This window comes from Cyprinus carpio, chromosome A6 (genome assembly GCF_018340385.1).
Source record: "Cyprinus carpio isolate SPL01 chromosome A6, ASM1834038v1, whole genome shotgun sequence".
Lineage (NCBI taxonomy): Eukaryota > Metazoa > Chordata > Actinopteri > Cypriniformes > Cyprinidae > Cyprinus > Cyprinus carpio.
The window spans coordinates 31,426,201-31,437,411 of NC_056577.1; the positions used below are offsets into that span (position 1 = coordinate 31,426,201).

The 11,211-nt window shown below is 40.1% G+C and overlaps 1 protein-coding gene across 3 annotated transcripts in view; it reads right to left on the reverse strand.

Moving 5' to 3' along the window:
- LOC109077462 (histone deacetylase 4-like) overlaps positions 1-7,688 on the reverse strand; it is a 48,644-nt gene extending 40,956 nt beyond the window's left edge. For all 3 annotated transcript variants that reach the window (XM_042759038.1, XM_042759037.1, XM_042759036.1), the window contains exons 1-2: positions 7,518-7,688; positions 5,779-5,896 (exon numbers count right to left, since the gene is read on the reverse strand). In XM_042759038.1, coding sequence (XP_042614972.1) covers positions 5,779-5,800 — 22 coding nt within the window. In that variant the 5' untranslated portion in view covers positions 5,801-5,896; positions 7,518-7,688. The remainder of the gene's footprint in view (positions 1-5,778; positions 5,897-7,517) is intronic.
- Positions 7,689-11,211: the final 3,523 nt, after the last annotated feature.

Consider the following 11,211-nt stretch of genomic DNA (forward strand, 5'->3'; position numbering starts at 1 on the left):
TCAATTAATATGGTCTGTTACGAAGCTCTATGTGTTTGATCACTAATGGCGTTGCACACGGAGGACAAAAACATTCAGGCTTGACTCTTTATCGTCATTTGTGTTAAAATTTGCAAAGCGTACCAAATTGAAAAAATCTATATAAACACAAAATTTTAATTCATGCATATATAACTGTATCCACAGTATAGCAAAATCCATATCATGGAACAACAGAAAACTGGTAGTCACTTTTATACCGGTATAGCACTCACCCCTACATGGTATTCATTTTAAATGACTGTGCCAGGTTTGACATGCATATGATTGTAATGCATTACAAAACGCATGGGTTATAGGCAGAATTTCTTTCAAGTAGACATAGAAATTGTAGTCAGTCTGATGGTCAACACAAGAAAACATCTTCAGTCAGTCCAAACACAATGAGCCGAATGAGCAGCTGAAGAAGTCCATGACCACAAACAGATCTCACCCTCCACCCAAACAGCACCAAAGTGTTGTGAGAGGTGGTGACGATTCCAGGAGTCTCAGCTGGGAACCACCGCAATTACACAATGGCTCTGCTGAGGAACAACTACATAAAAACAATGAATCTGAGGAGAGACAATATGTGGGGCTGAGGGGAGCCAAAGCTCCATTAATCTAAGGTTTAAAAAAAAGTTTACAACATTATTCCAGTATTGAGTGTATTTTATTTGAGGTGGAGCCCCAGCCCAAGAATATGCAAAAGCTGCTAAAGACCATACAGAAATGGACAGAACACTGAAAACACTTGTGGACTTGTGATTTGCATGGGAAATGCAATGTTTAAGCTTGAATGAGGAACACGCATAGCCAGAAATTGATACGTGAAACTGATCTGCTGTGGTTATTTAAAACTAAGATGACTAAATGGATCACTTTGCATGCCAATGTGTTGGACTACTAACTTGATAAGACAGCTGTGGTTAGGCATCACCCCACTGAGCAACAGGTATGAAACCTGAGCTCGCTTTCATGGAGCAAAGCACCTTCAGAAAACCACAAGACAATAAAACTACATGTCAGCCTTGTTATAGTCATGAAAATGACTGCAGAACAGAGCAGAGTGTTCCCAAGTGGCATGCAAAAAGGCAATTCCCAAAACAAACATTCAGCCATCTACTGAGAGCTGCTTTTGTCCACAGCAACATCATTTCAAGCAAAGGCTTTGACTGCAACACAAATAATGTTTGCTGGTAGGGAAAGTATTGAAGACGGTCTTATGTCCGGATGCTGTGGATGCTATCTATGTGATCAACAGAAACACCACCTCAATGCTAATATGTGACATTGGACCACAAAACCAGTCTCAAGTCGCTGGGGTATATTTGTAGCAATAGCCAAAAAAACATTGTGTGGGTCAAAATTATCGGTTTTTATTTATGCCAGAAATCATTAGGATATTAAGTAAAGATCATGTTCCATGAAGATATTTTGTAAATTTCCTACCATAAATATATCAAAACTTAATTTTTGATTAGTAATATGCATTGCTAAAAATTCATTTGGACAACTTTAAAGGCGATTTTCTCAGTATTTAGATTTTTTTTGCACCCTCAGATTCCAGATTTTCAAATAGTTGTATCTCAGACAAATATTGTCCTCCTAACAAACCATACATCAATGGAGAGATTATTCATTCAGCATGATGAATACATTTTGAAAAATTGAAGCTTAAGACTGGTTTTGTGGTCCATGGTCCCATATGTGGGCTTCTCAACTCTGGTTTACCCTCAAGGTTCACTTTGTAAGGGTGTCACCATGGACAAATCCAGCTGATATGACTTTAAGAAACACAGAGCTAATGAAGGCTGATGACGGCCTCCTCGACACTTAGACATTTTCTATGGCAAACAAACCATCAGACTTTGTTCTCTGTTAGAGTTTAAGTTTAACCCCCTATTTTTTCTGACCAACAAAGACTAGCTTATAGACCAGAGACAAGAGATCTACAATAAAAAAGGCTAAAGAGCTCATTAAGCTAACGCTAACCCTAACCCTGCAACACATTATGTCTCTCTCGCGAAATACACAAACATCTGCAATGACATCACTGCGACACTCTATTCAAGAGTAAGACTGGCCAAGTTCATGTGAAAAGGTAAATAATGTTTTATTTTATTCATACAAGAGCTTTAACTCAAACTGGCATCCGTTAGCATGCTAGAATTGAGAGAGTAGAACCATGATGTCTCAAACAGGCTTGATTAAATTCTGGCGAAGGCTTCAGGTCTGACAGAGCACTTCTGAGAGCAGAAAGCAGTGGCCAACATCCACCTACTTTCCAAATATCCATCCGAAGCCCAGCATGCATTCTAAGCTCAGAGTCCATTCATCAGTTCTTTGGAACAGCTCCACACTTTGTAATGAAGACGGCACACACAGAGATGCTAGTCACAAGAACAAAAACCTCCCATGCCACTTATGAACACGACTCACTTGCTATAACATTTTTAGAGGCCATTTCATATGGAAAATGTTTTGCTATATTAATGCACGGCCACAGAGAGACACCATACACAGGTTTTGCTCTTGAAAATAATGAAACCGTTTGTGTTATATATGTTGCTTTGGTTATACATGACAGGATTAAAAAGTTCCTGGAAAAACACACAGTAGTGACATTAATGGTGGTTATATATGAGAACATCCTATCTGATCTGGGTCAGATCCAGATTTAGCATCTGTGCTGTTCACTTTCTGTCAAAGGGGGCAGTACTCTAGTCAACTAATAATCAGATGCACCTTAACAAGCCTTTCCTGCCCCAAAAATTGATAATTAACAGAACGTCCAGCAGCTTTAAAAATATCATCATGTGCATCAGCACACAACATTATACACAGCAGAGCCTCCTCAAAAATATCAATCAACACTACAAAAATCACAATATAAACAACACATCTTATAAAATATATTGACACTGAGATTGACGTTTTTCTACAGTAACACGGTGTAACAGCACCAATAAAAAGTATGTGAAAATGTTCGCGTGAATTTAAAGTATTTCATAGCTATTGGTTGCTGCACTAATAATAATCGATAAAGCTCCCTGAGCTGTTTGTAAAAGTGCTACCAGGAATGACGCGTCAGTCTTGACAACAACCATTAAGTGTACAAGAACACGAGTCGCAGCCGATGATCACGTGTACTCTGGTAATGCTTCCGCAGCCAGAAGTCATTGAGAGACATGAAAACACAATGAGAAAAGTAAAACTAGAAACATATCACATCATAACCTTAATTAGATGCAGCATCATTGGGATCTTCACATCAGTGTCCAGAATGGACAAAGACAAATGCCTGAAATGTCAAAAGGTGGGATGGCAGTGACGGCTCCTGTGTAGATGTTGGCAGAACATCCAGTATCTGTTCCTCTCTCGCCGGGCGGCACACCCGTTGGCTTGCTCCGGTCTCCTGTTCGTCTGGACTGATTGCAATTAAAACCAGCATGCTTTCATGCAGAATCTGAAAACGAGGCTCAGGCACTGGGAAGCCTTCATTTGTTCGGTGCCGCCACAGAGAACCTGTAATTCTGTATGTGGAGAGTCAGATGGATGGATTGGGGGAGATTTGGTGTCTTCTGGAGGAACAGAAACAATCGGCACATTTGTTTGTTTGGCACACATGTAGAATCTGTGCGGCTCTATAAATAACAGCGAGTTAAGCTGCTGCAGTCCTGAAGCGAGCACTCCGATAAATATAAACATGAGTAACGGATCAGAAGGAGGGATAAGGAGGAACGGGACTCATAAAACAGGACAATCAGAGCGCCGCAGTTACTCCTGTCGCAATTCATCAGCTCACAGTCTTTCATCACGACGCTGGAAGAGACACAGTCTGACGAACCCTGATGTATGATGGGAGTCCACATCACACGCTCAATAATGTATAATAGAAATTATATATATTATGCAATTCATTAAATGTCCTTCATCTATACAGGATCTTAAGCACCTGAATGCAGCTGTTATGTTAAAGAAATGTCAAGAAGCGAAAAACTATTCCTGTTAAACGTGTTATCAAGAAAATTCTTAGAAAAATAAAAATTACTAACAGAGAAGAAAAAAAAGAAAAACAAACATTGGACAATGGCAAGAAAACATTGTGACACTTAATTAATACAATTTTTCATTAATTCATAAAATGCTCATTAAATCGTCCCAGACCAAAAGGATGCTAGTGCTAAACGCAGGCCATAATCACGCTAAAACAAATGTACTAGACTCAACAACCAACTCAATGAGACCCATAACACGCACTCTAACATGCTTAATTATTATCACTGTTAAACAACAACAGTTTCAGTAGTGTAATTGCTGCTAGAGATTAGGGTTGTGACGTTGAGGAAATTTTCCCACCAGTTAATCGACGTTTGACAACACCGGTAATACCGTATCACCAAGGGGGGGGCGTTCCCTCTTTTCCCCGCTTTCCTTCATTTTTAATTAGCTTAAAAGCACCGTCGGCAGTTCAATCAAAAATAACAAATAACAAAGTTTAAACAGGTATACAAAACTGGAAATAGGTAAACACATGTAGAATATATAACCAAATAAATAAGAAACATAGAACATTTATTAACAAAACGAATAAGAAAGCTTGGAGGCAAGGCATACACCTTTATGTCAAATAAAATAATGACACAAAGTTTAAATAAAGTAAAATTCAGCAAACAATGTGGAACCAATTAAATAAGAAATGAATGTTAAAAAAAACTTCATAAAACACAAAAGACAAACAACAAAAGTCAACGGCTTTTCAAAATCCAGAATACTGCCAAACAGGTGCTTTTGCATTTCATTTGGAAACTAAATCATCCGCCACGGTCTTGTCTGTCTCACCTCACTCTGGTCAGTCAGCTCGACTCACTCTCCTCACTGGAGAAATTAAATCTCAAGTAAATTAAATTAAATGGGGAAGTCGTGGCCTAATGGTTAGAGAGTCGGACTCGGAATCCAAAGGTTGCGAGTTTGAGTCTCGGACCGGCAGTAATTGTAGGTGGGGGGAGTGAATGTACAGCGCTCTCTCCACCCTCAATACCAACACCTACCCGTCCCCGAACAATACACCAAACCCCCAACTGCTCCCCGGCGCCGCAGCATAAATGATACCCACTGCTCCGGGTGTGTGTGTGCACTTTGGATGTACTAAATACAGATCAAATACACAGAACAAAATCTTAACATACTTCACCATACTTGGCTGTATGTCACGTCACTCACTTAAATCTGATCTGTGATGCGACTGTCGTTCGGCACGCTGCATTGAGCAGCCGCGTTCAGTTTTTAATTGTAGTGTCTGTTCCTTTACTGAACTAAATGATTTTTATTACTATAAAAAATCAAAATGACGGTGGGGTCAGTGCCGCGGTGGGCAAGTGATAAAACTAGTGTTGCGTCTTAACACCGGGGGATCAACGTCAGCACTGTGTATCGCGGCAAGCCTACTTGAGATCACCTCATGTGTGAATAGCCGGTGTGTTGTGCCATGACTGATTAAAAAACCCATTACATCATTAAACGAATCCTGGATTACTGAGGCTCAGGCCAGAAAATGAAACTCATACGCAAACACAGATCGTTTGCTTGCATCAGTGAAGAAGCTTTGACCACTTGTTTCTTTTTGTTGACAACAGCTTTAAGTCTCTCCATCAGGTGTTATATCTCATTACACACAGCTTGTGTCAAGCAGAAGAACCAAAAGCACTACACCTACAAGAAGAAAATCATAATTATACAACACACAACGACACGTACCTGAATGACTTTGAGAAGTCATGATGTCTGGAGCAGCTGATGCGTTTTTCAAAACTTCAGATGTAGCTCCAGCAAAGCAGCGGTTTCTGCTCCTCGTCTCGACAAATCCAGCCAGCAGCTGTTAGAAAACAGAGATCCATGAACTAAAGCTGTTATTTACAGACATTTCTCATAAAAACTCATAAAATTTCTCTATATTGTAATCATTATGATCACACTCTCTTTAATGAGCTTCTGCCTGAAATTAATACGTTAGCTAACTGTAAGATTCTATTATCTTGAACTATTCATTTGTGAAATCAACAATACTTGGACACATTCACTTCTGCTTCATAATGTAGACACGTGTTAGATTAGTAAAGATTAGCAGTTTACACAGCATCAGACAGTGCTGTCAAAGCCCTCCAATACATTCAGATGAAGCACTGCATCTCTAATGAAATGCAACTCAGAAGGGACCTTTCACATGGACACATTCTTGAGCAGCTATACAACAACCACATTTGCAAGTGGAAAAGAAAATAGCAGGGCTAACTTCCTTAGTTCAAAGGGCAATGCAAACATGCACACACACACACACACACACACACACACACTAGGGACTTTCAAATAAAGGACAGTATTTATTTACATGAAGTCAGTTTTTTGTGTTCATATAGGCCTAAACCGTGGTTATGTGTTATTACAACCCTAACCTGCAACAACACAACCAGCCACTAACCCGCGGCTCACATTCTTCATGTGGACGATGACATGGAGTGTGTTGGTTAATCAATATGTAGACAGCGTTTTTACAGAAGACCAGGTCTAATGCTTTATCTTAATAATTTTTAGTTACTCAAACTCTACAATTAATGAACACCAATAGATCTTATATTCTGTTAGTGGAATCCTGTGATGTTTGTGAAATGACAAGACTTTCTTTCGCACGACAGTAAGTGTGATCTCAGGGCCTTCTGGACCATCCTGAACCGAGCCGAGTTTCTGCCCTCACCAGACGGACGCTGGAGGGGTGGGGCGGCACTGGCCGGGCTACTGGGCGAAAGTCGGTCATGAGCGCATGTATGTTAATCTCCTTTGACAGTCTGAGGGGGGCGATTCCCCATGTGGGCATTATGTTCACTCTGGGGCTTCCATTGTCTCTCAAGAAAGAAAGCAGCAGCCAAAACAGATAATAAAGCACCATATGCCCTCTTCTGAATCAACATCTGAACAAATAAGAATTCAAAAAAAGAAGATTACTCAGAGCAGTGTACTAAATATTAGGTGGAGCTTTGTTTTGACTGCAATTTAAAAGGTATCTGTTAGTTTCTGTTCCAGCTGTCAAGCAGCAGGGCATTTGAAACAACCACCACCGTCAGTGTATCTGTAATGCTGAACATCTGTGTGTGTGTGTGTGTGTGTGTGTGTGTGTGTGTGTGTGTGTGTGTCACGGCAATCCTTCTTCAACCTCATTCACAAAAAGCGTGCTAACCCGCCCATCTGGAGCCACTTCACATCATTGGCCGTCGCTCGTTTAACCACAACAATCACACAATACTAGTTAAAGCTGGTTTCAGGCTAACCGTTACGCGCAGCTGATCTCCATAGACGTTTTTCTCACATGTGAAAGGTAAATTTGTTCGATCATCATTGACAGAAGCTGCTGAAGAATAGCATAATAACACCAACCGCCGCCGCGCGGAGCTCGTGACGCTGTCGGTCTGTCCGCGCGGCTGATCGCTCGCTCGTTCGCTCACCTGATCGCGGCAGACGCAGGACGCTCGCGGGATCAACGGCAGACAGCTGAATTCGCCCGAAACGCGCAAAAGCGACAGAAGCGCCGTCTGACAGATTCCGCCATACTGGATTTTTGATTCGGGAATCACGTGTGGCGGGACTGAACGAGAGGCGGGAACATCCACTCGCGGTGACGTCACTCCGGACGGGCACGCGGATCGTGATGATCAATAAAGCTGCAGGGGCTGGCGCTTCCTTTGGCAGCTGCCACGGTTTTTCATGCTGTTTTTGCTGTTTGCTCGGGAAAAACTACACCGTTCTCAGTGGCGTATTTTTTATTTATTTTTTTTTAACGATGATGCAAAGTTCCTACAATTGTATTATTATTATTATACATTTTTATGTATCAGCTGCCAGACTTTGTACCAGGGGTCACAGGCAGCTGCCAGAGTTCGACACTTTTCGTCTCTTTTAGAAGAAAAACAAACTTTACCCCAGGTATTTATTCAATACAGTGGCTAAATTAACCAAAAAATAAAGAATCAACAACTGTTGACATTTCCCAACAGCACAGCAATAATGACTTTATGAACTACTTTACTTCTAAGATCAATACTATTAGAGATAAAATTGTAATCATGCAGCCGTCAGCTACAGCATCACATCAGACAGTGCACTATAGATCCCCTGAGGAACAGTTCCACTCATTCTCTACTATAGGAGAGGAAGCATTGTATAAACTTGTTAAATCATCTAAACCAACAACATGTATGTTAGACCCTATTCCATCTAAGCTCCTAAAAGAGGTGCTTCGAGAAGTCATAGATCCTCTTCTGACTATTATTCGCTGTTGGACAGTGTTATTCCTGCTTCCTGTTTGCCTTTCTGCTGGTTTGTGATCATAGCTCTGTGTAGCTTTGTTTTTCTGTAGAATCTCTATCTTACTATCACTCTCTGACATCTTGCCTGACATCTTGGCAAATTTAAAAGTGCTGGCTAATGCTAAACGTAAATACAGTAAGATTGTTATTAACGCCGGCGCTAATGATGTTCGACTTCGCCAGTCGGAGATCACTAAAAAATAACATTAAAGAGGTGTGTGAACTTGTAAGTACGATGTCAGACACTGTAATATGCTCTGGTCCCCCTCCCTGCTTACCGTGTTGATAAGATGCATAGCAGAATGTCATCACTCAATGGCTGGATGTCTAAGTGGTGCCCTCAGAATAACATAGGTTTCATAGACAATTGGACGAGCTTTTGGGGCAGACCTGACCTGTTGAAAAGAGATGGTCTTCATCCCTCCTGGGGTGGTGCCGCTCCTTCTTTCTAGAATATGGCACATAGTCTTAGAGTTTTGTACTTGACTAACTGGGCCCCAGGTCAGGAAGCAGACAGACTGGCTAAACCGACCGTCTGCTAGCCGCCTCCAGTCACAGAAGTCAGTTAATTCTCAGCACATAGAGACTCTTTCAAACTAGATATCACACTATAGAGACTGTGTCTGTTCGCCGAACTAGAAAAAACCAAAAAACATCCAAACCAATTTAAGAGTAACAATTTAATTGAGGTTCAACAATGAAAAACAGATGCAAATACGGTTAAAGAAATGATAAAGCTTGGCTTATTGAATATCAGGTCCCTTTCTACGAAAGAACTTTTGGTAAATAATATGATCACTGATCATAATCTATATGTGCTCTGTTTGACAGAAACCTGGCTAAAACCTGATGATTACATTATTTTAAATGAGTCTACTCCCCAAGATTACTATTATAAACATGAACCACGTCCAAAAGGTAAAAGGGGGAGGTGTTGCTGCTTCAATTTATAACAATGTTTTCAGGATTTCTCAGAGGGCAGGCTTCAAGTATAACTCGTTTGAAGTATTTGGTGCTTAATATAACATTATCCAGAGAAACAAATGTTAATGATAAATCCCCTGTGATGTTTGTACTGGCTACTGTATACAGGCCACTAGGGCACCATACAGACTTTATTAAGGAGTTTGGTGATTTTACATCCGAGTTAGTGCTGGCTGCGTATAAAGTTTTATTTGTTGGTGATTTTAATATCCATGTTGATAATGAAAAAGATGCATTGGGATCAGCATTTATAGACATTCTGAACTCTATTGGGGTTAGACAACACATCTCAGGACCTACTCATTGTCAAAATCATACTCTAGATTTAATACTGTCACATGGAATTGATGTTGATGGTGTTGAAATTATGCAGCCAAGCGATGATATCTCAGATCATTATTTAGTTTTGTGCAAACTTCACATAGCTAAAAAACTGTAAATTTCTACATCTTGTTACAAGTATGGTAGAACCATCACTTCTACCACAAAAGACTGCCTTGTAAGAAATCTTCCTGATGTATCCCAATTCCTTAGCATATCCAAAACCTCAGACCAACTTGATGATGTAACAGAAACTATGGACTCTCTCTTTTGTAGCATTTTTAAATACAGTTGCTCCTTTACGCTTAAGGAAGGTTAAGGAAAGCAGTCTGACACGTGGTATAATGAGCACACTCGCACCCTTAAAGAGAGCAGTCCCGGAAAATGGAGCACAGCTGGAGGAAAACAAAACTAGAGGTATTTCGTATTGCTTGGCGGGAAAGTAACCTATCCCTACAGAAAAAAGCATTAAAACTGCTAGATCTGATTTACTTTTCATCTCTTTTATAAGAAAACAAACATAACCTCAGTTATTTATTCAATACATTGGCTAAATTAATGAAAAATAAGCATCAACAAGTGTTGACGTTTCCCAACATCACAGCAGTAATGACTTTATGAACTACTTTACTTCTAAGATCAATACTATTAGAGATAAAATTGTAACCATGCAGCCGTTAAACCACAGTATCACATCAGACAGTGCACTTTAGATCCCCTGAGGAACAGTTAAACCACATTCTCTACTATAGTAGAGGAAGAATTGTATATACTTGTTAAATCATCTAAACCAAACAACAATGTATGTTAGACCCTATTCCATCTAAGCTCCTAAAAGAGGTGCTTCAGAAGTCATAGATCCTCTTCTGACTATAATTAATTGATCATTGTCATTAGCATATGTCCCCCAAAACCTTCAAACTGGCTGTTATTAAGCCTCTCATCAAAAAAAACCACAACTTGAACCCCAAAGAACTAGTTAATTATAGACCGATCTCAAATCTCTACCTTTTCTGTCCAAGATATCTACGAAAAGGTAGTATCCTCACAAGTATATGTCATTTGTTTTAGAGAAAAAAATGACATCTGTGTATGGATTTCCAGTCAGGCTTTTTAGACTGGATCATAAGTACTGAGACTGCTCTCCTTAGAGTTACACCAATGACCTGCTCTTATCATCTGATCGGTGGTTGTATCTCTCTATTAGTGCTATTGGATCTTAGTGCTGCCTGTCGGACACTATGGACCACAACATTCTTTTGCATAGACTAGAAAACTTTTTTGGCATTAATGGAAGTGCGTTAGCATGGTTTAAATCGTACTTATATTACCGCCATCAATTTCGTAGCAGTAAATAAAGAGCATATATCAAATTGATCACAAGTGCAGTATGGGAGTACCTCAAGGAATCATTACGAGGCCCCGTTACTCTTCACCTGCTTTACATGTTTACCCTTGGGAGATATGCATCAGGAAACACGTGTGTTTAGCTTTCACACTGTTATGCTGTTGATACTCTCAGCTCTAT